A 27,227-nucleotide genomic window follows, 5' to 3' on the forward strand; every position below is an offset into this window, starting at 1 on the left:
ATGTTTGCTGACGATACCTGATATCTGTGTTTGAGAAGCACAATGGTCGATATTACATACTTTTGAGGTATTTGACCACTGTCTCAATTTTAGGCCTTCTATGCTACAGTATTTTTATGTTGGCCATAATGGTGGGACTTTGAGCACTAGAAAATAAATATTAGATGGTACAAAATAGTTCTACAGGCTTTAATAATGGGCACATTTTAGATAGTATAAAATGGGCAAAAAGAATTTAGATATAGCTATGGGCTGTAATTAACAATTCAATTAGATAATTGGTCGATTAAAACATGATCAGCCTCAACTATTTATATATATACCCCGCCTGGATGATCTGTCCGAATAGGAAAAATCAACTATGGCTCTTGACATCTTTCTGAAAACGAGCGCCTTCATTTGTTCACTCTCTTTTGAGCTCTCTTGGCTACCGTAGCGTGAAGCAAGAAGCAGACAGGTCGCATCTGGGATGGGAGCAGCGGCGTTCTGGACTGAGGCGAGAACATTTCAGCTGCTTGGTGGACACGAGCAGCACGCGCGGTTCTGACTCTTTGGAAATGGATCACCGGTAACAGTCATCACACATGATCTGGAATCATTTAAGCAGCAATTCATCCAGAGACATTGACTTTTTTTTTCTCCCATTGGAATTTTTTTTGCACCAAAAATATTTTTAAGCTTTCTGCTGGTTTTTGTTTCTTTAGAGAGCCTTTTTGCCGGGCGAAAGGTTTGGCGTTGCCCTGTCTTGGAGCCATGGGCTGCACGGTGAGTGCCGAGGACAAAGCGGCCGCGGAGAGGTCCAAAATGATCGACAAGAACCTCCGAGAAGACGGGGAGAAGGCGGCCAGAGAGGTCAAGCTGCTTCTTTTAGGTAAACCTCGGTTTTGTGCTCCTGCAATTAGGTGCAAAATTTGGCAAGCAATGAAACCACTTACCTGCGCAATCTAATGATCTGTCACTAAATACGTTCTTGCATAGGTAAGAATGTTCAATTATGATTGACACTGTCAATCATACTGACTGTCTAATAATTTGCCCCTCGCCTTTCGCTCGATCATAGGGATGGGCTCTAAAACTACAGTTGCTATTTCAAATGGACAGAGCTGTCATAATAAAACGGAATAAAAAAAAAAAAAGAGAATGTGAAACATTGATGTAGTTTTTTATGAATAACATTCTCATTTCTTAATTTAATCATTTGTAGTTATTTTGATCATAAATAACTAACCAATTATTCAATAAAATAAGTGAAATGGAAATGAAAATGTAATTTTTAATTTATTTTGTTTACAGTAAATCATTGAAACATTATTTAATGACATACGGTAGTCAAATATACAAAAGTAAAATTAATGAATACATTCATCCAATACAACGGATACATAAATACAGTAACCAACTTGAATGATTTGCTCACAATTGTTCATTTTATTATTTTTAATTAATATTTGTTTTTGTTTTTTTAACATTCTTTTTTGACTCATATATTTTCATTACTATTTGCAGTAAATAAATTAACAGATTATTCAATAAAATGAATGATTAAATAAATCAAATCTAATAAATACATTTTCAGTGACAATTTTTTGGGGAAAAAAATATTTCTTAAAATTAATAAATACAATTAATTTATATGAATTGTTAAGGCAAATGCTCCGTGGGTCTTATCGGGGGACCATTAGTGGTCCCTGCGCCATACTTTGCCCACTTCTGCGCTATTGGGTGAATCTTTCAAACCCATTACCCTTGACCTAGCTTTTGTAACACACCTACCTGTTTATTTTTGGCTCTGTGAAAGGTACACATTTCGAGTACAATAATTAGCTCTGTGCTCTAGATGAGTGCAGATTGTATTCGTCTCGCTCCTCGTTTATCTTATCTTGTCGTGTGCAAAAGTGTGCAAATGTGTGTTGCCAAGCGGGAGGATGCCACGGTTTGTGTGTGTGTGTGTGTGGTGCAGGACGTGTGTCATCTTGCTGTGACAATCTGTTAGCGCAAGCCAGGACGGAGAGCTGCAGGATGGCGAGTCAGCTGACAAGTCAATAAGAGAGGCCAGCTAGTGTTGATACATTTGTGTGTGTGTGTGTGTGTGTGCATCTACCAGGCCCAGAGCAGCATGCCTTTCCTCAAACCTGTGTGAAATCTTGAATAAGCACCATGAAAATATAATGCGAGGTGGGCAATTTCAGCAGCGAACTGAATGCTGCAGAAGTAAAATTGATAAAAAGGCTGTCAGACATTGCTTGCCAGCATGGAGTGTCTGTTGCCCGATAAAAGCAGCCCTCACGGTGAATGATGGGTTGAGGACGTTAAAGACATTGTAAAATCAAATCATATGATTTGACTTTACAGAGTTGAATGTGCGTCTGTGTGTGACGTTGAAATGTTCCCATCAACGCAATATTACCGTGAGTTAATGGAAGCCAACTCTGCTGTTTGTCTATTTTGCGGATGATTTCAGGACAACCTGTGCAAGCTATAATTGTTTTATTTGTCAGCGTGGTGTGTGAGAGGATGCACATTAGCTCTGGGCAAAGAGATGATGAGTCATTCCATAGTGGCCATTGACTAATGAGTGCGGAAGGCATCTTATTTCTTTTATATAGTTGTCATCACAATAAGGTAGTTTAGGGATGAACCAGAAACAGCAAGTGAATATAAAAAATATGACAAATAATCGCATTTGTCTTATGTTTAAATTCCACCTTGGGCACACGATGATAATAATAGGTTTCCACCGACATGACTCAAATCTCAGCGGGAGACTGTCCACAACAACTACCCACTAAGTGACAAGCTAGACAGTTAGTCATGTCTCTCATCAATACCACTTCTTCTTAATAGATCAATACTTTGTGGTTACTGTACTAGGCAAGTTTAAGAGATTACATTTAAAGTTGTTTTAGCGAGAGTACACAGGTTTGATTTGATGCACTCTGGCTAAAATGCCACCCGTGTCAACAGATTTACCAAAGCAATGTTTTACATTTGCATGTTTTAATAAAATCAGTAGAGCCCTTTCTCCTAGCCGACAATAATAAAATGGCGCCAAATCTCTTCATTATACAATACAAAACAACCGAAGCCTACCAACATTTTTAATCTAGTATTTGTCTTCTTTAATGTGTTGTGTTGTATTACTCATTATCTAGCGTCGTTGAGGCAAGAGAACAGATGCTGGAGCAGATAAACAGGTTGGCACTGAAGAAAAATATCTTCAATAAAAAATAAAAAAAAGTCCACCTCATTGAAATTGCACATCATGACTCCTCTAAATCTACTTGAGGCATTTTTATTGGTAAAAATTTGTTTTTCAGCTCGTCCATTCTTTTTCCATCAGCCTGCTAATTCACGTTTCTCGTCATCCACGGTTGCACTGACCTTACCCCCTCTGGCTACTTTATCACATATTCAGACACTCGTTCATCCAATCACATTTAGATACCTTCATGGCCTGAAGTCAGTCAGAGCAGTCTAAAAACAATGGAAACCCATTCGTTGTAGGCTTTATGAAGTTCTGAGGGCTTCACGCGAAGCATCTTCACTTCCAAAGGCTTCCTCCACAAGGTTATGGATAATTAGATCCGTCCTTGTCTTTAATTTTCCAGTCACATTTCCATTATCAGCGGCATTTATTATTCAGGATGCAGTTTAATATCCCCTTATTTTCCTGCTCGTTTTTTCACATCTCCCTTTTCTTGTCTTGAAGAGAGCATGAGTGGCTAAGTGTTTAGAAGGATGCGTATTCATCGAGATTGACTCCAATCTATCTGCCTAATTGCACTTGACTCCAAAGTCAGCTGACGGAGGAGGCGCTTGATGGAGTTTGTTTCTGTCGACTTAAAAAAAAAAAAGACACTTTTCAGCTCAATGGTGGATTGTGATGAATGGTAAAAAAGATCATTACAAATGGATCTCATTAGGAGGATTAAAATAGGACAATGTGAATGGAAAGCTATCAGAGTTGTCTGCTATTATGAAAAAGTAATTTTCATCTGGTGACACTGAACAGGACCAGAGGTACAGTATAGGAAATAATTACAATGACAACATTGATTTAAAAAAATGAAACTTAAAAATGACTTCCATTCATCGGGTTTTGCACTGGTCATTTTTGAAACGATAATCAAGAAATAACAAGAAGCAGGCAAACAAAATACTTGCTAATCAAGCTGATTGTGTTTTTTGATGACTCCGACATTTCCAAGAGCTGCTCTGTATGATCATCACTGCAGAAAACAAAATGCATGAAATATATTTTAGCTAATTGGATTAGTTCAAAACGCTTCATTCCCTTTGGTGAAGTGCACGATCCAATATAAGAGCTGTATGAATTATTTGTCTGCTCCATTTCAATTGGATGAGAATAGATTTGCTGGTGTACCTAATATAGTGTCCAGTTAGTGTATAAATTCTTGATAGCGGTAGCTCACCTTAAGATTTATTTGTCTTGTCAGTATTAAATAAACCCATATTTGGAAGTCAACAGAGTTGCAGCGTGAAGAGATAAATAAAGGCATTTATTTATCAGGCTGACAGTCAATCTGCTGGATAGGAACATTCCGGTGTCTGCGAATTTCTACAAATCTTACAAACGAGGGAAAAAAAATATTCACCTCAGTATTTCTTCCATCGATCCCGCGGAGAGGAACCAATGAGGTCACACCTTCATTTAGTAACAATCAAACATGCTCTACAAGTAGAAGTGGCGCAACAGTGCAGTTGGTTTCCCTGACGATGAGATATCATCGCAGTACTAATGAAACATCAATTCTTCTTGCTTGGACAGGCAGCGAGCTTGCCGTGGCCTAAAAAAGTGTATTATGTTTGATCTGTGGGAAATGAATCGTATCGAATTTTTGAACCAACCTCAGAGGCACACTTCACTATTTAATGCATTCAACCAAGTGAAAGATTAAAGCGGCGGCGTCATCAGATGGAAAGCCGTGCTTCGTCTGTCACATTGTAATGGCCTTATTTTTTTTTTTGTGTGTGCTCCACATACATTTTAGGGGCAGCTTTCCTCTGCTAGAGAAGAAAAAAAAGATTTTTCTGAATGATATCCAAATCTAGAGTTGCCGGCTAAAATTCTGAGGAAAAATATAAACACACTTTGTATGCATATATATTTCTCTCAAATATTTTTCACAAAACTGTCTAAATACTGGTTATAATTGCAAGTTTTTTTTTTCTCAGTGCGTATACTTATGGTAATTTTATGTACAGTATGTATGCGTTTTGGTGATCATGGTGTTTATTTAATATTTTGTTATATTTGCTCCATTTTGGTGTGCAACTACAAATTGCCATATTATGGAAAATTGGCTTGAAAAGACATAGTGGCATTTCTGGAGTGCTTGAGCATCTAGGTGTGAAATTACGCAACACGGTAATTTATCAGAGCTGCCATTTCTAGGACAATATATCTGCAAGCAAGCAGTTTGGATTTTGGAGGGCGGGGTGAGCAATGGCTCATTAAAATGAAACAGGACAGTGTGGGAATGATTGTAGATTATGGCAAATGTGATTACATTACTTGGATGCACTTTCGCATAACACGAGTTGGGATCCTGCAGCACTTCCAAGCCGACCTGTGCCACGGTCCAACTTCTTTTCCTTCTAGTGCTGGATCCGTTTTTCAGCCTTTCTGAAGAGCCTTGTCAAGTGATGCCATCGATTAACGATACACATTCACTTGATTAGCGTGATTCATTGGAACTCCCGCAAGGCAAAGTGCGTATTGATTTCTGTCAGAGATGAATTGGGTACCCTTGGCAACTTCTGACACGTCGCATGACGCACACAACACAATTGAGCTGTTAAACGTGAGTCATACAAGGAGCATATCACAGATTTCTAATTATACCTGTCACCAGATGACAATGAAAACCATCAATATTGAATTGTAATTGTTCATTATGAGCTGTTTAATGGCTATATTTTTTGTTAATACACTACAATTACTACAATACAGGGGAATTCCCCTCGCCGCTTGTAACGTCAACCTTGCCTGGGTCAACTGGTACCACGTGCGCTATGTGTCATTTTGATCCATCACCTCTTCCAGATGACAAGGATTACACAAAGAGCAGAGTCTGGTGTCGTCACGGCACGTGTGGCGTTCGTGAGGGAGGAGGACAAGTGGTGACGTTGGTGACTCAATATATCGGTCGGTGAGATGAAGCGGTCAAGAACAGGAAACCAGAACTAACCGTGCAGAAAGATGTAAAGTGACCGTGACGTTATTGTACATGTAGCGTAATGAAGCGCTACTACCTCTGATATATGCTGCAAGTCAGTACAAAGCCGCAGGGATATGTGATTGATTATCATGCTCCTATTTTTGTATGCATGTCATGTTACAGCTGCTTAGGTTGCTGTTGTAATTATGTGCACTGGAGCCTTTTAGAAGATAGTCACCTGAATCTATCAATTAGCAGCTCCTCGCCTATGCTGCATAATGGTGCATATGCTCCAAGGAGGATCTCATTAAATTGATCCAACTTTTGGCTTTAAGATTCATTGTCCATGCTGGTAGATGTGGTAAAATGCACATCATCATTGATAGGAGATGGATGTATTGTTTGGTTTTGTCTTGAAATTGATTCATTTTTATGTTTGCTCCTTTCATGGGTCAATATTTCATGGCGGCTCCATGTGGCGCCTCTAAAATTAAAGTGGAAACATAGAAGAAGGCTCTTGAACAGAACGACGATAATATCAGTCCCAATAGTTACAATGCTGCATCAAAAAAAATGTTTGAGATGTTACCGCAGATGCATATTGAATCGTGTGGTGCAAATTAAGCAGTCTGGTCACATCCATCCTATGTACAAGAAGCGCCAGTGAACAAACAAAACAAATAGATTAAACATTGTGCACATTCAGTGCAGTCCGCTTCTATGCAGAGCCCAGCGGTGGAGCTCATCTTCTCCTCTGCACAACTGATGACCTACTTTAACACTCCAGACGATATAGCGTACTATCGTACGTACGCACGACCATTTCTCTTTTGCTGCCCACTCTGCATCTATTGCCTGTTTGTACCACCCACCTGCACGGATTACAGACATAATCTGGATCATTGTTCTAACTAAACTAGTAGAGCAAATGGATAACCCTCATTGATCTGGTTTAAAAAAAAAACATACCGTATTAACCCAAAAATATGTCGGCAGGCTGGACAATATGTTGAGTCTGATAGACAATATTGTTATCTACACTACTGATATCAGTATGGCGATAAATCATTTGCATTTATATAGACAGGAAAAGGCCTCCTGAATCCATTCATTTCACAGAATGAGTCATGTAGTCCCTACTGGGAGCCCAAAGTAATCATTGGTGTGCATTTTGATCACATTATCGCAGCTATAATGGACCTTCACTCATCCCAACCAAACTGTCAGCGGGAGATTGGCCATTGATGACGAACATGACCCCCCCCCCCCTTCGGAATGTACACGTGTATGACTGCAGAAATACAGAAGGGATAAATGGTTGCTATTTATCACCATCCATCCAGAAGTCCATTTTCTATTGGCTTATCTTGTTCAGCATCAAGGTCGGGGAATTTCGGCCGATTTAAGGCAACAGGCAGATTACACCCTGGAGAGACGGCCTGTCAATCACCTGGAGATTCTGACAGGTGCACTGAGCAGTTTTTGATCCTATGTGATAGTCAATATTGCATTGAATCATCTACATACATATGAAGATGCCAACTTAAGAGATGGCAATGAGTATTTTATTTATTCGAGTTAATGTTTATAGAAAAAAAAAATATTGTATTAAAATATTAATGGTCAACTCCTATTCCACAAAAGTAGGATTAATTTTTAAATCAAATTTGACCTGACTTCCTCTTTTAGCCTGGCTACTTTAACTCACTCTGTCATGACCAGATGGCTTTAAACACCAAAACTGGTGGCGAGCCAACCCTGCTGTTAGAAGGTAAACCAAACAGACAAAAGATGTTTACTCCAAAGAAATCAATTTGGCTTGTCCCCGTCAGCAAAAACATAGCTTGTTTTGTATTCTGCTCTGTTTTATCGACGCCCACAGTAGGTTAACCTTTTAAATGGCTGTAAAAGCTCGTCGGATGCGAGCTGTCGTGACGCCACCGTGTTGGTGGGGAGCCGTGGGCCGGGATTCAATGAATTGTATCATAGCCACACATAGCAACTAGAACCTGATAGTTGACCAATGTAGAGATTTTAAGGTGAAGCCGATTTATGATGCTGTGAAGGTGTATCGGATTGTGGCTAAGCCAGAGATGGGGTGTCTTCTGTCAGTGCTTGGCTATGGATTTTTTAATAGCGGTGGGATGGTCCACTATTATAAATCTTATTTATTATTAATCAGCGCAAGGATAGCTTTAAAACGAATCTTGCACGGACAGTCTGTGCAGCCTCTCTCACGAGAGAAATGTTTGCTTTGCTTGTCGTAAACTCACGCTGGGGAGGAGTTTAAAAGTAATTATATTTTTCACGATTTATTTTTTCCCCACACTAAAGATTTAATAAAGGTGCATGCAGCTTGAGATATACCTCTTAAGAAAATTCCCAGCTCATCAAACTCCTCATCAAATTATTTTTGCCATCAAAACAATGTTCATTAACGGTTTAGAAAAGTTGTTTTCAAACAAATAGATTAGTCCTAACTTTCTTAACTATACATTTTCCAACCGATAGTGAAAACTCATACCAAGTACCATAATGACAATTTTGACACAATATGATCATGATTTTAGATGCGTCTCACTTTTTAACTTTTTACCCAGAGGTACGCAGCAGCTTAGTTAAAACAAAACACTCAGTTTGGCTTAACAACTGACCTAACTTATTTCTTCCCAATCCCCCAAAACCAAAACACACAGTTAACTGTCATGAAGTGAATGGAGCTGGGCGACCAAATGCAGCTTGGACCAGGGTTTAGTGAACAAACTCAAAAGACAAACTATAGATGCTCGATTAGGGACGTGAATAACCGAACAAAAAGACAAAACACGACGAGAACAGACAAGCAACTAGAAGAAACAAGAAGACATAAGACGCAAACAACCCGACAGGAGTGAGGGGCAGACAGGACTTAAATACAAGACAGCTAACGAGAGGCAGGTGACAAGACAGTTAACGAAAGACAGGTGACGGCAATTACCGTATTTTCCGCCCTAAAAGGCGCACCGGGTTATAAGGCGCACCTTCAATGAACGGCCCATTTTAAAACTTTGTCCATATATAAGGCGCACCGGATTATAAGGCGCATAAAATAGAAGCTATACTGCATCAAACTGAGGTTGACTAGGGTTGCGGTATGCATCCACTAGCCAATAACCAACGAGCCCTCTGTAAACAATCGCGTTTCTCAAACGATCTCCTATAAAATGATCGGAACTGACTAAAGTTCGATCTAACGCATTGGTACTACTTACCTATGTTTCCCTTCCATATCGATCCGTAGATTTACTCGAAACATTAACAGAGCAGCCTATTTTGACATGAAATAGCCTGGTACATATAGCAGCTATCGCTATAGCATTAGCCATCCGCAAAGTCTCACGAGCCTCAGCTCGCAATCTCCCATGAGCCTCAGCAAAGTGTAAACAATCGCGTTTCTCAAACGATCTCCTATAAAATGATCGGAACTGACTAAAGTTCGATCTAACGCATTGGTACTACTTACCTATGTTTCCCTTCCATATCGATCCGTAGATTTACTCGAAACATTCACAGAGCAGCCTATTTTGACATGAAATAGCCTGGTACGTATAGCAGCTATCGCTATAGCATTAGCCATCCGCAAAGTCTCACGAGCCTCAGCTCGCAATCTCCCATGAGCCTCAGCAAAGTGTAAACAATCGCGTTTCTCAAACGATCTCCTATAAAATGATCGGAACTGACTATAGTTCGATCTAACGCATTGGTACTACTTACCTATGTTTCCCTTCCATATCGATCCGTAGATTTACTCGAAACATTCACAGAGCAGCCTATTTTGACATGAAATAGCCTCGCGGGTACAACAGCTATTCGGTGACGCCCCCTGACTACAGTTGCCGTAATGTTGGGAAGCGATGCGACCTTGTAATTTACTAGTCGTACTAAAACGTACTGAAACATTTTGGCAGAGCACTGTGTACAACCAGTATGGATCAACAAATTCATCAATTGATCCATATATAAGGCGCACTGGCCTATAAGGCGCACTGGCGGCTTTTGAGAAAATTTTAGGTTTTTAGGTGCGCCTTTTAGGGCGGAAAATACGGTACACTGATCAGAGCACAGGAGGGGAGGGGCGAGCACACAGACACGCAAACCCAAACTATGACAACATTAAAATAAGGAAACGAACTGTGACAGATCTTGACATTCAGCCCTTGACACTTGCTGAATTGAGGTTTTGTCTGACTTCATCCATGAATCAGTTCCATTCATTGATTAAATGTAAAAATGTGGGAGGAAAATGCAGTACCTGGAGAAAACCCACCTAAACATAACCCAATTGACATCGATCTGGTAACATTGATCCAAGAGCATTTGTATGGAAATGAATTCTGCTCTCACTGGAAAACTATAAAAAGTTTATATCTCACTTTAACAATAAAATGGCCACCAAGTATTTCAGAGGGAAGCTATCATATAAAATGTAGTTAAGGCTAGTGAGAATGCTGGGTGCTTCTGTTGTGTTGTTGTGACTGATGCACACGGCTCAAGTTACTTACGACTCCTAAGATGTCTGGATGGAGAAAGCGAAAGAAACCACAATGATTCTGGCACCTATTATTTATTGAGCTTTTTCCAGAAGTACAAGCTGCACTCCAATGATCCAACCTTGCTGGGGCGGAGATTGCACGCATCCATTAGACCCCTCTGCGGATTTATTTGTAATAACCCAACTGAACACGCTGATCACATGAGGTCGTTTGATGTTCTCTGCTGACAACATCTTGTAAATATTTGACCTCTGTGCAATGAAAGGTTGGAAGGTAATTAGACTTCAGATGATTTCCTTTTTAATATCCTGCTTAAAATTGATACCCAAATGTTGGTTCGTGGCACATTTGTAGGAAATGGCAAATTTAATATAAGCAACAACACGAATATAATATTTTTGTTTGTATTTGTTACCGCTTGTATTTGTTTGGGGTCGCGAGTGAGCTGGAGCATAAAGCTGATTTTGGGTGAGAGGCAGGCTCAGTTTATTGACAGTGCTCATTTATTTACGCCACAGAGACTCTCCACGCTTTGCTTTTTAGCGTCTATATTGATAACCCCCCCCCGTAACCGCACAGCAATGGCCCCCTTTTCCTCCAAACTAGCTTGAGCATGAAAAATAAGGCTGCACTCATCTTTCTCAGTGTTCACATGCTCACCTCCCGTTGGGCGTGAAATATTAATGGCCGCGTTTTATTCTGGAGTGAGGAAAGTGACCTTCATGTGAGTGTGTCCACAGAGAGAGTAACATTCATTTCAACACCAGATTTGGGGTATTATGCAAGAATTCACAGAGTAAGCCAGATGATTGAACTATTTGAATGAATTGTGTTGAGCATCTCAGCGGTAAATCTGCAGCATGGAGGCTATGCAGACTGTGCAGTCCTAAGCCTAGAAGACAATATATTCAGAAAATCAGTTGGTCATCGCAGCTGTCTTGCAGGCAGAGATGGAAGGCAGATGATCAGACATAAAAAGCTACCGGAGGGTTTGCGTTGACACCATGCTGCAGCTTGGCATGTCACGTTGTGTCACTTAGAACAGAATGGGGGGGGGGGGGGGGGGGTTTAATGACGTGACCATGATGAGCGTTGACAGTGCGACAGGAGCTATTGCTGATTCTCTAGCCTGCTGACTCGTCGTCACTCTGTCCTGATGGTTGTTGGCGTCTGGGTCAAGATGGCGTGACGAGGGCAGCGCATGGTGGCGCGCCTGATCTAATATTTCCGCCTCTGCTTAACTGAAGTCCAATATGCATTGCAATGAATTAGAATGCCCACCCCCCCCCATTTTCTATACCGCTTAGTCCCCACGGGGGTCGCGGGTGTACTGGAGCCTAGCCCAGCCGTCATCGGGGGACACCCTGAACCGGTTGCCAGCCAATGGCAGGGCACACAGAGACAAACAACCATTCGCACTCACACCTAGGGACAATTTGGAGTGCTCAATCGGCCTACCAAGCATGGTTTTGGGATGTGGGAGGAAACCGGAGCGGGCCCGGGGAGAACATGCAAACTCCACACAGGGAGGGCCGGAGGTGGACTCGAACCTGAACCCTCCTAACTGTGAGGCGGACGTGCTACCCAGTGCTCCACCGGCTGAATTAGAATGCAATTTTTAAAATGAAAAAGATGCACGAAAAAATATTATAGACAATAATTTAGGGCTATCACTATCAAATATTTTTAGAACTGATTATAGTATCATTTATTTCAACAATTAATTATATACCATTTTATTTGCATTCAAGTGTGTTTAATTTAATAATCATGCCCTAGTATATAAATGTTTTGGGTTTTTTTTAGTTAGATAAAATAAAGGCAAATAAATCATTATTAACATAAAAGTCAGTTTCTACTTTTTTAGAGCTCTTACCCTACACTTGCAAGTCATTTAAGCATTCACTATGACAACTTCACAAAATTCTACCATCCTAACATTCTTTAGTACATTATGGTACACCGTACATGCTGAAGTGCCCCCCCCCCCCCCCCCCTCGGCTTTAACCTCTCCACACTTTACAAAATAGTCTATTTTTACTACAGTCCTGCAAAGATAAAGTTTCCCTCCAGTGATGCAGTGAGAAACAAACCCACTCTTATATGTGCACTCTCACAAAGAAGAACATCAACAGAGCAGACAACCCAGAGGGGGGATCTTGTGATGTCACTGACAGTTCAACGCTCGGCTTGCTGGGAGACAGTTTGAACTCCAATCCAACTTTGTTCTGCTAACAAAGGCGTTTGAGTTTTGTTTGGTATTTATTTTTTTTAACTTGAATCTTTCATTTGTGCATCAGGTGCTGGAGAGTCTGGGAAAAGCACCATTGTAAAGCAGATGAAGTAAGTATGATAAAAACTTTCATAATATATATTGTATTCATAATATATGTTTGAGGCTGGAAATGAGTCTGAAATTGCATTTTATATGGTTCTTTTGTGCAATATTATAATGAGTTAGCTAATAGGGTGAATTCACTTTTTTTTTTTGTCATTTGTTAATAACGATCATGACTTGACCGCAGTATATTCTTTTTTTCCTCCTCACATAGAATTTTTTTTTATTTCAACAAAGACTGAAGGCAAAGAATTTTCCACTACGATGATCCTTTAACCATTCTGACATCCTCACTAAGTAGTAGCTCAATATTTGCAGTAAGCCTGTAATGTTATGATAACAGAAATGCACCCCTGCGTCTTGGTGGTTTCCCTTTTGATGGCTGCACGTGCCTTTTACGACTCAAAGTACAAGAACGGCAGAACAACATTGTGGCAGTACACCAATCCGAATACACACAGGATCCGCGATGGCTTAATTATTCACATTCCTTCAGGCTAGCCTGGCACCGAATCCATTTTTTATGAGCTGGGAGCAAGAACAGTCTGTCACCTTTTTGAAGCATGATTTTTATCGCAAATACACACATGCGAGCACACATCTGTGACAGTCTCCTAGAAACAAACAAGAATTGATTATATAACACCACACACGGACAAATCCTCGATGCGCTGCCGAGGAAAGCGATCCTTTTCCTAAATTAGGCTATGTGTCTGCTAAATGACTCCAGTTGTCAGGCAGCGAGCACTTTTCACTTGAGAGTTAATATGATTACGACCTCATGTTCTCCCTCTGCGCTCTGATTCATTAGTCTGAAAGATTCCATCTCAGTATTAGACAGTTAAATTTCTCGTTTAGGTGAACGGTAATGGCAGTGATAAAATCGGACTCGAGATGCAGGGTGTTACGCAATGCGACACACTGATGCGTTGAATGAAATCGACATGAACAGATGCGTACACACACATATATACTGTAATCCATATCTTTGTTTTACTCATTAAATATTTGTTTAAATAATCTGCGGATTTGTCTGTTAGCAGAATTCTCAGAATCCATTTTGCTCCGGCAATCAATACAAGGCATGTTTCTTCATTTTCAAATCCTCTGCATAGGATTATCCACGAAGACGGCTACTCGGAAGACGAATGTAAGCAATACCGAGCTGTGGTTTACAGTAACACCATCCAGTCCATCATGGCTATCGTTAAAGCCATGGTCAGCCTCAAGATAGACTACAGCAATCCTGGCAGAGTGGTAAGATGTCACCCACAAACATTTTTTTTCACACTGGAAGATTTCTCTGCATGATATTCTGCTTAACAGATTTTCCTCAAATATATTCCACCTCTAACACCTTATTTTGTTGCAAGTGTTTCCCATCAGATAGTGATACCATCATTCATACACAGACAATAATAATTTGGACTTCATTGCTGCTGACCAAAACAGCAGCACCAAAGAATTCATGTCGAGAATATCTGGACCAATTTTCCAACACCGTATTAATGATCGTATGTTGTGTGGAGACGACGTCTTGAATATTATTCCATGATGATAAATCCGCAGTGATTAATTGATCGTTGATATTTCTTTAACGTCAAATCGCAGTCAGTGAAACCTGTTTGCCTTCAGCCTCCGACAATTACAACTACATGCTCACGCTCCTGTCATCTGCCCAGACATATGCTCCCAGCCATCCCCAGATGAAGTCACTCCATCCCCAAGCTCCCTCGTTCAGTCACATTCAGACACCTTCATGGCCTAGCAGACAGTCAGAATTGATCAACGGTCAACACTAATGCACGTAACGCAGCTGCAGGGCTGTTACGGTGCTATGATGGGAATACGTTTGCAATAATTTGTTGCACTGAACTGCGGTTGTAATATGTTGCTCGAGTTTTCAAAGTTCCGACTGTGTGTGAGGCATTGAAGGGTGTTCAAAACTACCGGCTGGCAATTTATTTAGCAGAGCATATTGCATTTAATTCCCCAGGTGCTTTCTCAGCATCCATAATGATTCATTCTAATGAATTTCTAAAAGCCTTCAGGTGGCCTCGACTATTCAATTTTTTAAAGACTGTCATTTATCATTTCACTTAGGCCAGTTTCTTTTAGGTGCAATGTGACTAACAAGCATGTCCTTGTAGTGCAGGGGTGTCTCATTTTTTGTCGCGGGCCGCATTGTAGTCATAGCTTCTTTCGGAGGGCCATTATGACTGTCAACCAAAAATAAATGTATGAGCACCTCATATTATATACAGGAAAAGCTACAAAACAAACTGACAAATAACTCGTTTTCAAATCAGACGAGTAAAAACTGGTCAAATATTTAAAAAAAAGATATTCAAAGTGAAGACAATTTGCAATTCTAGTAATGACACACAAATTTGTCTTCGCGGGCCACATAAAATGATGTGGCGGGCCCTATCTGGCCCCCGGGTCTTGGGTTTGACACCTGTGTTGTAGTGGTTTCCAACTGCAATGATTCAACCTTTTTTTCATAACAATATTCAGATAAATGTAAGTGACGAGAAACAACTTTGTGTGAAGCAGTGTCATTTTACGGGTCTGTGGTGGCCAGTGTGTTCAGAAAAAAAAATACATGCAATATTCTCCTTCTACTCACGGACTTCCTTTGAGACTCTTTGAAAGCACCGCTCCCGCTTTGAACATTACAGAAGCTTTTCACAGCATCAATTTGTACTATCTTAATGATTTTGTGTTTGTGAGACTTTGGACTTAAGCTTCAAAGGGACACTTTAATTAGCTGTACCCATAATTACCATATACTCGCAGAATACTCACAAGTCAAACTAATTACGAGTGAGATGAAGACGCGCAAATGTGCAAAAATACACGGCTATCAACATTGATAGAGTGCTCGGCACGCTGCGCGGTGACCTTTGAAAGTCCCAAAGGGCTCGTATGCGCACTGTGGCCATTAAAGCAAAATGGACCTGCTGTACAATTCTAAAATGTATGTGGGCATATAGTTATGCATGAATAATTACAAGGAAACACTTGTGAATATTTGTTTGCTTATCCAGTTAAACAGAATATCTTCCTGTATTTATTATTGCAGTTGACAGCTAGCTTCATCTCTGCATAGAATGTGAAGCTGAGTACTCTGGCACGCCCACTTCAGTGAGGCAGAAAACTGTCTGCCTCACATTGAGTTTTTTTTAATCTACAAAACAAATATTTATCACAGTACATTAACTTGACTTAGGTCAAATTAAAGTGAATAATAACTGTCTAAAAACAGTCCAACAAAGAAGAAGCTAAGCCTCTTCAATCCAGTTAGTGAGAGATTGTGCAATTTGAGGTGAAGTGAGCCTGTTCCTGTCTTGCCCATGTATTTGAACATCAATTTTGACTATGAAATGTCGTGGTTTCAAAAATAAAATCAGACCGGCATACTAAAATTGAAAAGGATTTTATTAGATTCATAAAGGATTCTTTGTGATGCAGGTGAGGCCTTTCTGCCTCGTCTGACTGCACGTCCCTGAGGCTAGGGCATGGTTGCTTAAATACGTCTTGCCAGCTTTTGTGAATATTGTTCGTACGTATTATGTCAGGAGGAGATAGAAATGATGGAGAGATGTCATCACGGTAGTAAAGCAGCATTTGAAGGCGCGCAGCACACACAAATGTATTACCTCTGCTATGCTCAGCTCAAAGCCACTGGCAGTAGTTTATCATTAGTTTCTATGGTGGCATTATATTGCTGCCTAAGCAGCCAACTGAAAATCAAACCTGGAAAATGAAATATTGTTTAACCCCCTAATTGCCGAGATGATTTTTTTTAGTCTGTCTCGTATTTCCTGCATCATTTTTGTTTTATGGGCAGCATGGTGGACTAATGGTCAGGTCTGCCTCACTTACTGGGTTTGAATCTCTGCTTGAGTCTTTGCATGTTTTATTTAGGTTAACTGAATACTGTAATGTAAATTGTGTGAATGTAAGAAAATGGATGGATTTTCTTTCCAAATAAACCTAAAAAGGATAATAGTCAGAGTCAAAGAAATATGACCTCATGTATTCACTCTTGCTGTCTGAAGTGGAATAGCAAGGCAGTAAATTAAATATGTGGACGCGCATCTGTATTTGCATGACTTCCATTATCCCTTTCAAAAACCCATCTCGGATGTGAATGAATATGATTGTTTGTGTGCAAACAGCAAGTACCACAGTTGGAGGTCAAACCTAATTTATTTAGTCATGTTTCCTGTCAGCTGAAATATCCTTTTCCATCGCTTGCAACATCAGCTAGTCGCTAGAAAAATACCCAGATTATTTTTCCTCCACAATCCCAGTAAAGCCTAATAAATCAATTAACTCCTGCTCCATGTACTGTTTCCATGGCAACTTGAGGCTGAGGACTCTGCTGTCCCATACAAGGGAAAGAAATTATGAGACGATCGTAGCGATTTAACAGGCTGGATCATAATACCCTATAATTGGTCTGAAACTCATTCATTCATTCAGCCATTCATTCATCCGCGTGTGTTTGTGTGCCGCTCCTGCAGGACGACGCCCAACAGCTCTTCGCTCTGTCCGCAGCCGCCGAGGAGCAGGGCGTCTTGCCCGAAGACCTGGCCAACGTGATCTTGCGACTGTGGGCCGACGGCGGCATACAGAGTTGCTTCGCCCGCTCGCGGGAATACCAGCTCAACGACTCGGCGGCATAGTGAGTTGTAATCTGTATGCTTTGCGGCCACGTTTCCAGTCGGGGGAAATAATGGTGTTCGCTTCCGATGCCACGTCAGTTCATACGCAATCTGCTTCAATGCACAACAATTCCACCACTATAAATGTAAATGCAACTTTTTGAGATGTCTTTTTAAATGTGCTCTTTTTGATCGTCGCTTAGAAGAGGAAGGGTATTATTGACGTTTGTTTACCCCGTTGTGCTTATTGATTGGATGTTTTTGCCGCTGATATTTTGCGATATATCCAATGGCGCCTCTTTCAGATGCTCTGTCTGCACTGGAATACCTACTATGACCTCCCCGGAGAGCCATCGAGACTGGCAAGATATTATCTGTTATCTGATTATTTAGCTTTCCCTGCGGTTTGATTCTTTAATATTGCAAGCAGATGAGTGCAATCATCTTGCCGGATGGCTGGGGAAAAAAAAAAAAATAGAGTCAACTATGACAACAGGCCTCGAGATGATGAATCCCTAAATACTTTGCTTCATTATCGAAAGGGCACGTTTCGCTACAGCTGCTTGATGTTTTTGTTCAGACAACCTCGAGAAAAGTCTCACTGGTTTCACTACAATCATTGATTGGAAATCAAGTTGCTAATACTCAATTTAGAAAAAACCCAATTCAAATTAGACAAGGAACACAAATCAATCAAAATGTTAATTTTCTATCTGGCTGCTACTAAATGGCTTTTTTCTTTTAAATACATTCCATTTAATATGCAATATTCAAGCAATTCTATTGTAGAAATGTAATGATCCTCACTGTCATATTTTTTTTTTCTTTCTACATGGGTCTGTTTTTCTGCGAGCTCTTTTTATTCTTTGCGTTGTGTGTATAAAAAAATTTGTATATATAGAGAGCTGAAGAATAGCATATCTGTGGCCAAGTTGCATCACGTAATAATACTTTGTGAGTGAAACAAAGACTGAACGGGCTCGACACGCTCCCAGCTGGCCTTGAGGATGCTGCTAATGATGTAATGCTGGTGTAAGCGAGGTGGGCTGTAAACACAGATGCGCCTTTACTCGCTCACTGACTGACATCCTGCAGGAAAATGTTTGCTACAAGTTTCCAAGATGGGATGACCCTTTAATGACTCTTCAGGAGAATCATTCATCTTAACTCGACATGTTTCATTTATTCTAGGCTGCGCATTGACGTTGAACTTGCACCTTCTTGTCACATTTGAATATTTTTAAATCGATTATTATTAGTTCTGTCTTTGGCTTGCTGCCATCGAGCCATCTTATTTCTATGCAGAGAAGTAAATGTACCTGCAGTATCATTAGTCAGTGGTAAAAATGAACACGGCAAATGGAATTGTTTGACTTTTTTTGATGGATCATTTCTGCCCTGCTTAGCCCTCGCTGTAATCTTGGTATTTAAAATCAATGGGGTGCTTGCTCTGCCATAGGAGAGTTCTGCTTAAAGGTTTGATGAAAAATAGATGAGGATTATCTCAGGCGTACCGGGTGATCGGATGTTTGATGTTGTTATAATGGGTCGCTTATCATTCCAAATCATGTACAAGATGATTGAACAAGATCCTTTGAGGATTAGACTGCGGAAAACAATGGAAAACAAATTGCCGTATTTGAAGGAAGAAATGCAGTCCATGTGACACGTCTACTGCATTGAGACACATCAAGTCATGTGACCACCACTGCAGCATCCATTTTCTATACTGTGTGAACAGGTATCAAATTCAGATGGGGACAAGGTCTGCAACACAAAGCCATTTTCAGAAGATTTCCAATGTGTAAAGAGAGTAACCAAGCGGGGTCAGCACTACGAATTGCATATAGCCCAGTCCCAAATCAATGATGCATAAGGTTTTGCTGCATTGTCCTTTCGGACAAGTCAATTTTACATCCCTCGATTCGACTTCCACCATCAGTGCCACACACACACAAACACACACACTGCCAACGGGAGTAATCATTTATTGCAGTGAGGGTGAATTTCCTTTATTAAGAGCTGCTGACCATCAAGAACAACACTGTCCTTTTTTTTATGTTAGTGAGAAATTGCAGCTTTTAGGAGTGTTTTATGTTGTGCTGACTGAACATTTCCTTCTTGGTTGAGCAGGGAGCATGTCCCCATGAGAAGCTTTGTTTGGGTGCTGACATCTCTTTTCTGATTTAACAACTATCACCTCAAGTGTTTGCAATGTATTCCATAAATGGTTTAACGGGACCTTTTGATGTACATGCCCAGCGTTTTAAGTGCTATTTGTCAAACAAGTGCATCATTTTGATTGGTCAGAATTTTTCTAATCCTCCCTTCTCACTCTCTTTGTAGTTACCTTAATGATCTGGAGAGGATAGCCAAAGCAGATTACATCCCCAGCCAGCAGGATGTGCTGCGAACTCGTGTCAAGACCACTGGCATCGTGGAGACTCACTTCACGTTCAAAGAGCTGCACTTCAAGTAAGGTTGCACCGTTGCTGATCGTCCTGCAGTAAAAACGGAGCGCCTCTCCCGCCTACTCGCGCTGAAAACGCATCACATCGGTGCTCACCGGCTCTTAAACAAAGCCATCATGAAGGCCGTTAGTCTCATTGAGCAGAACGTGCTCATTTCGACACTGCGACTTTGAAATGCGCAAGTGGGCTAAATTAAAACAGCAATTGAAAGCTTAATTATTATGATTACAGAGAGAGTGAATAAATTAGTTCCTCAAGCCCCCACGCTCCATTTCTATGCAACACATAAAACATGGCTAGACGCAGCCTGAGCACTTGTGTGGGATACTAATGGACCGATGCTTACACAGGATGTATGGGCAGCGGAGGTTTATGCGTTCAAACATTTGATAAATGGGCCTGTCCGTGCTAACACTTATGTAAGCGCATATAGACGAGAACAATATGTCTCCACATAGGACACAGGTGTCAAACTCAAAGCCCGGGGGCCAGATACGGCCCGCCACATCATTTTAAGACAAATTGTGCATCAGATTCGTGTGTCATTACTAGAATTGCAAATTGTTTTCACTTTTAATATCTTTGTTTCTTTTAAATATTTGACCAGTTTTTACTCGTCTGATTTGAATACAAGTTATTTGTCAGTTTGTTTTGTAGCTTTTACTGTATATAATATGAGGTGCACATACACTTATTTGGGTTGACAGTCTTAATGGCCCTCCGAAAGAAGCTATGACTGCAAGGCGGCCCGCGAAAAAAATGAGTTTGACACCCCGACATAGGAGCCCAGTTGCCCTTTTTAAAGGAACATTAAAAGGCTACTCTCAAAGTTTATGCAAAAAAATAGTTTCTGCAATGTTTGTACGTGTACTAGTAAATAATCAAAAAATCTTTTTCTTTTTCAAATATTGAAAATTATTATTCAATATTTATTGTTTATTTCTTGCTATTGCGAATCACAACAGTTTGGCCCCTGCGTATTTGCATCATGACATTCATTCATTGACCTACGTATACAACAGTGCTAATCTAATCAGAAACAATAATGATGGGTTCATGATTTTGTGGAGCGCTCACTAGTGGCCAGAATAAATATTTAAAGTGAGAACCGGCCTGGAGGCTTTGACGTGACCAGTTCATTGATCAGCTCTTAAATGTCTACCTTCTGCCCCTGCCTCAGTATTTGACCTAAATAATGCATGGAGAGAATCAATAAAAGTTTTTTTTTCATTTTTTAGAGTTTGCCATAGGTACAAAAAGTGTCAATCTTTTTCTAAAGCGTTTGTACAGTGTCTGTTATTGATGCTTGGTCAGATGCTTTTCCACCTCCTTGTCTTCCAAAAGCAAGCTCATGAAATGTTAATGTACATTCAGGGATTGAATTTCACCTAAAGTTTCTCCTCTTGTGTCTTTTAGTAGCACCGGGCTCTGTTTGCCTGCACCTCGTACACACATTAACTCTCCCGTGTGTCTCCTCTGCGCCATCTTCTCCTTGCAGGATGTTTGACGTGGGTGGCCAGCGCTCCGAGAGGAAGAAGTGGATTCACTGTTTCGAAGGCGTCACGGCCATTATCTTCTGCGTTGCGCTCAGCGCGTACGACCTGGTGCTGGCTGAGGATGAGGAGATGGTGAGGATGGGGCACCACCCTGCTGTGGCTTGTTCATCTGTCTACAGTCATGATGAAGCACATTACAAGGCTTTTAACATGTCTTCTTATGATTGCACAATCCATTTTGCTGTTCAACTAATTGAATGTTGAAATCCAAAGTGGCTTGAACCATATGACCCCAATTATTTGAACAGGTTATTGGTTTAATGATTCAACAAGCACCAATGCGACGTTATCACTTGCATTTGAAATATTGAAAAACAGCTCCCTCTAGTGGCGTACTACAGTAACGGAATGACAATATTGTAAGGCTTGATTTTAAAACCAAAAATCATTTTATTGTCTATTTATTTCCATTTATTTAATTTCATTTATTATTTCCACTGCCACTTGGTGCTTATTGACTGCCTTCTCCTTTAGAATCGCATGCACGAAAGCATGAAGCTATTCGACTCCATCTGCAACAACAAGTGGTTCACTGAGACCTCCATCATCCTCTTCCTCAATAAGAAGGACCTCTTTGAGGAGAAGATCACCCGTAGCCCCCTCGCCATATGCTTCCCAGAGTACACAGGTACAAGCCGAACGTTTGAATAATAGGGCGATGATCATCCATTATTTTAATTAGAATAAAATTAGTAACGAAACTAAAACAAGTGTTTTTCATCACAGGAGCCAACAAGTTTGACGAAGCAGCCAGTTACATCCAAACCAAGTTTGAGGACCTTAACAAGAAGAAGGACACCAAGGAGATCTACACCCATTTCACGTGTGCCACCGACACCAAGAACGTGCAGTTTGTCTTTGACGCCGTCACTGACGTCATCATCAAGAACAACCTGAAGGACTGCGGGCTCTTCTGAAGGTGAGACGGCTCACGGACGTTTGAGAAAATTGGAAAAAGTGCATAAAACGGATTCTTTTTCAGTTAACCTACAGGTGCTGTGTTTGGTGACACACTGCATGTGAGACTGCAGCAACCATGTGACGATGACTGCTTTTCATAATGGAAATGGTGACAGACGTCATTATAACTGGAGTGGAAAGTTTGAAAGAACTTCAGCAATCGTTTGATTGGCTACCATCATCCTCTTTGTTTCACGTTGGCCCTGCATACAAACGGCTCTTACTCTTGATACTCCTCTTGATGAATCTTTTCACACCCTCATCGGGTGAGAATAATTTAGCAGCCACGTGCGGGGAAAATGAGTTGGCTTTGATCAAATTGTTGGAACGCATGTAAAATGCACAAAGAATATTTATTATCCATCAAGAAAATCTTGTGATGATTTCAGTTACCATTTTGCTTTGACTTTTTTAAGATGTTCATTTTGCCCTTGAAGTTTATTAAGACGACATGAAACAATATTTTATATCGCTTCAACTCATGTGAACAAAATACTGCTAAAACAAAAAAATGATTTTTGTATGCCATTTACAATCAATGAGTCCCCTGCATGACATTCCATTAATTAGCCTGTCCCCACTCACTATTTGTCACCAATTACGTAGCACTTGTTTCAAAACAATCTGTGAGGTTTTAAATGATGTCTGTTGCTAACCTACTGTAGATTGCCGTGTAGTCTTTGTTTCATTCCTACTCTCTAGTTTTGACTTTGTTTGTGCCTTGATATCTGTTTACACTTCATATTTGTTCTTCACAGTGTCAATTAGGGCTATTTCTACTCTGTATCCATAGCTTACCAATCAATGCGTCCAAGCACAGAGTCTGAAGGATGATACGGTACTTGTTTGTTGATATTAAAGTACAAATCAAGTCACTTGGTAAATGTAAATAATAAAAGTTTGGTCATGTGAGAGGTTATTGTGTCTTTTTGTTCAAATATGTCACATTTTGTTCAATGCTAAGCAAATGTGAGAATACAGTCACTATACAGTATATAAGATTTCCATGACTTTAACACAGTTTGAAAACAGTTGAGTTGGGACTGTGTGCAAATTTTAGACTTGTTGAATGATGCTTATCTCTTTTCTTGACATGAATGAGTTAATTTGCATTAGCCTCCAGTCTGGAAAGCATGGTGTTACAATTCCTCACTTGCAAACAAAATGAGAAGGTGTACTATCCAATGGCTTGTATGCAATTCTAAAAAGCAGAGGATTGGTTTAGAAAAGGGATAATTAGTGTTTGTATTCAAGCACACTTAAAAAAGATACACAGCGCTTGAGGAAAAGTGATGATTTCTTGATGCAGCCAGCAGGTGGCGCCTTACGCCTGGTTGCCCTGCAACCGTGAGCAGACCAAAGGATACAAGAGGAAAACAAATAAATAAAACTTAAAACACGCACACAATGTTGCAATGTAAAAAAGTAAGAGCGTATTTAATTAATTTTTTTATTATTGTATGTATTTTAATTTGAAAATTTTATTTTAATTTGGATGATCAATTTCATTAAATTAATTGACTCATAAATAATAATAAATACAAAAGTGTAACATGTAGATGGAGACAGCCAGTATAATATTTAATATATTTAATATTTAATATGATAACATTGGAAATCATGGTAAATATGGTAAACATCTTCCTCAATTGTGCCTGCTACAAACTCATTATGTTGGAGGCTGGGCTTTGTATGAGACGCCTCGGTATTGGTCGAGACTTTGTCTGCCTCACACTCATTGGTTGTGGAGAAACACTTGGGCCTCTACAAAATGTGCTGTCAGCCCATGTTGAGCTCAAGAGTAAGGACTCAGCAGCAACAGCATCATCATAAGTAAAATATACATGAGGAGTTTCTTTGCTTGGAACCAAATGCCAAGGTTAGTACTATTCATTAAAAAAAATGAAAGACAGATTTATTTGTATTCCAGAAAATTAAAGATCTAATCTAATGTAATAAATTGTGTTGATCATTGCTCTTTTATTTTGCTTTGCAGAACTCATAAGAAGTTGTAACTTCACCGCAGACACTTACAAACAATGGTAAGTTATTTTCCCTCTATTTTTCTTGCATACGGCAACAGTGTCTTGACTTGACTGAAACATCTAAGCAAGTTATAGTGCGACCCCCTCATTTGTGGGCGCTGTGTATTTAACCCCCCTCCAGCTCAAGGGAAAACTAACATGGTGGCACAGTGGCAATGCTTCCCCACTGAGAATAAGTCAGGGCAGTAGGAGGAGATGTGGGATGATGATGAGGAGGCGAGGGGTCCCAAATGGTTCAGAATTGAGAACTCACAGCTGTGATAACATCATGTCATATGGAGTCTCCAAAGGCTAAACACTGCTGGTGCTGACAATGTCAATCAAATCTGATGACTCTATTCCTAGTATCAGGCGGAATGTTTTTTTTGGGCGTACCTAATAAGTGTCCACATTTCAGTTTGAGTGGATTCATAATGTAAATCCACAAAGTTGCATTCACATAGTAATACGTAGCAGTCAACATCCTGTGAGAGAGGATACGTCCTACTCAGCTGCACGTCTCTCCCTTCCAAATTTCCTCTCCTGCCAGAGGAAGCAGGGAGAGTTCTCCCCGTCTGAAATGTGCATCCTGCTCTCTGACTTATTTGGTGGATCACACCGCTTGACGTGCCGATGGCCGCTCAGAGATTTGTCAGGAATGTTTTTGCACGCTCGCAAAGACCGGTGATCTCAGCTGCTAAAAATCCCACCGGCCCAGAAACAACACAAGGAAGCGTTCAGGTCTCGCGATGCGCTTGGAAGATGGCCTCGTTCTTCTTGCCAGTTTCTTCATCTGATTGTCTTTGTTTGGTTCTCCAGCTGTGTGTGGGAGATTCCAGCGACTGCTTCCAGAGCCGCGTGCAGCACATGATGCGTTCCCTGCAGGACCCGAAGCAGGCGGGCCGGCCGAGGCCGCTCAGCGAGCCGTGCGAGCGCTCCTTCGCCGTGACCCGCTTGTGCAAACAGAGGGCCCAGCAGGAGTGCCTTTCCAACCAGCGCGTGTCCCAAGTCAGCGAGGCCAGCACTTACGACTCCGCCTGCTGTTTGGCCAACCCGCTGGAGGAAGAAGAAGAAGAAGAACCCAACGGGCGCTTGGCTCAAGGCTCACCCAACAGCGAAAACAGCTTGGACTTGGACTCCGGTTACTCGGAGGCTTCCTGGCACGATGAAGGTGTTGTTCTGAGAAGGACAAGAAACGTGCGCGTTTCCGCTTCTGCTTGCCTCCGGACAAACACGGGACATTCGGGTCGGATTCGACCCAAATCCACCTCGGACGCTTGCTTAGAGCGCTGGACGTCCTTTGAGTCCAGTGACCCAGAGGACTGGACTACAGCTTTGCTGAGTAGAAGCAGGAACAGACAGCCTCTGGTTCTGGGGGACAACAGCTTTGCGGACTTAATTAAAAACTGGATGGACCTCCCAGAGTGTCCAGAACCAGCAGAACTCAAGCCAAGTGCTGGGCGGCGCCTCGCCAAGGACATTCTAGTCAACATGAAGCGACGACTGGCTGGGATCTCCAAAGGTGTGGAGATGAGACAGAAAGCAACAGAGTCCGCTCAAGTGAGCAGGACTGCCGAGGCCCCCAAAAGGTCGTCCTGCCCTGTGGGACTCCAGTCGCTCAAACCTTTCTTCCACCGGTCCCACACGGGCCTACATGCCCTCGACTCAGACTTCCACCACTTCAGTGCACTCATGAAGACGGGCAGCCGACAGCCCATAATATGCAACGACATCATCGGGTACATCTGACAGTATAAGATGGATTTTCCGCCAACCCTAATAAACCCTTATACATAATTGCACTCAGTTTGTAAAAAGCTGTAAACTGTTTCCTAATCCTTTCTATGACATTTTTTTTTACCCTCGGCAAGCAATAAAATACTTTCTATATAAAAGTAGTTCAGTTTCCAAATCATTGGCAAATGTATTATATGAAATACATTAACATGAATGCTGAGCATGGTGAAAGGTAAAGATGAACACATCTAAAACTTTTGGTATAGTATTTATGAGTAATGTATTTAATCTATTGAATGAATTTGAACATTTGCGTTTACAGTATGCACAAATGGCCTGAAGAAAGAGATGAACTCTGAATAATTAATATAAAATTGCTGCTTTAGTAGGTGTAAGGGAAAGAAGACTACAGTGGTTACAGGAATATTATATAATAATTGGAAAGAAAAAAAAAGTTTCCCACTGTAGATTCTGTAGATAATTCAGGGGGAAAATGGCCACCAAACACAAACGTTCAAAAAATATATATTTTCAGCAACACTGAAATGTGTTCCATGCCATCTGTGTATAAATACAGTTTCAGTGTTTTTCCCCTGCCCCCCAAAGTCAGGAAGTGAGGGGCGAGCCATGCACAGGATGTGACTGGCTCGTGCAGGGGGGCATTTGTCGCGTGGGCCTGTTGTGCACATGCTCAGCCCACCAAGCACAACAGGAGCTCCCCAGAGACGTTGTCGGCACACAACCGTCACACGCT

General features: G+C 40.9%; 2 protein-coding genes across 2 annotated transcripts; both read left to right on the forward strand.

Moving 5' to 3' along the window:
* The first annotated feature begins 405 nt into the window (after positions 1-405).
* Positions 406-23,626, forward strand: LOC119123214 (guanine nucleotide-binding protein G(i) subunit alpha-2). Its single transcript, XM_037252130.1, has 10 exons — positions 406-568; positions 705-871; positions 13,015-13,057; positions 14,168-14,309; positions 17,585-17,745; positions 20,072-20,200; positions 21,695-21,824; positions 22,227-22,380; positions 22,479-22,671; positions 22,735-23,626. The coding sequence occupies exons 1-9, from the start codon at positions 558-560 to the stop codon at positions 22,667-22,669; spliced, it is 1,128 nt and encodes a 375-aa protein (XP_037108025.1). The 5' UTR covers positions 406-557; the 3' UTR covers positions 22,670-22,671; positions 22,735-23,626.
* An 867-nt stretch (positions 23,627-24,493) lies between these two features.
* Positions 24,494-26,708, forward strand: inka1b (inka box actin regulator 1b). Its single transcript, XM_037252407.1, has 3 exons — positions 24,494-24,591; positions 24,709-24,754; positions 25,556-26,708. The coding sequence occupies exons 2-3, from the start codon at positions 24,752-24,754 to the stop codon at positions 26,483-26,485; spliced, it is 933 nt and encodes a 310-aa protein (XP_037108302.1). The 5' UTR covers positions 24,494-24,591; positions 24,709-24,751; the 3' UTR covers positions 26,486-26,708.
* The last annotated feature ends 519 nt before the right edge of the window (positions 26,709-27,227 follow it).

Source organism: Syngnathus acus, chromosome 5 (assembly GCF_901709675.1).
Source record: "Syngnathus acus chromosome 5, fSynAcu1.2, whole genome shotgun sequence".
Classification (NCBI taxonomy): domain Eukaryota; kingdom Metazoa; phylum Chordata; class Actinopteri; order Syngnathiformes; family Syngnathidae; genus Syngnathus; species Syngnathus acus.

Bases quoted from the DNA above. Each gene is read 5' to 3' on its own strand.
- LOC119123214 (XM_037252130.1), top strand. The intron at 20,201-21,694 runs GTAAGGTTGCAC...TTCTCCTTGCAG, and splicing joins TTCAAAGAGCTGCACTTCAA to GATGTTTGACGTGGGTGGCC. The intron at 22,381-22,478 runs GTACAAGCCGAA...TTTTCATCACAG, and splicing joins ATGCTTCCCAGAGTACACAG to GAGCCAACAAGTTTGACGAA.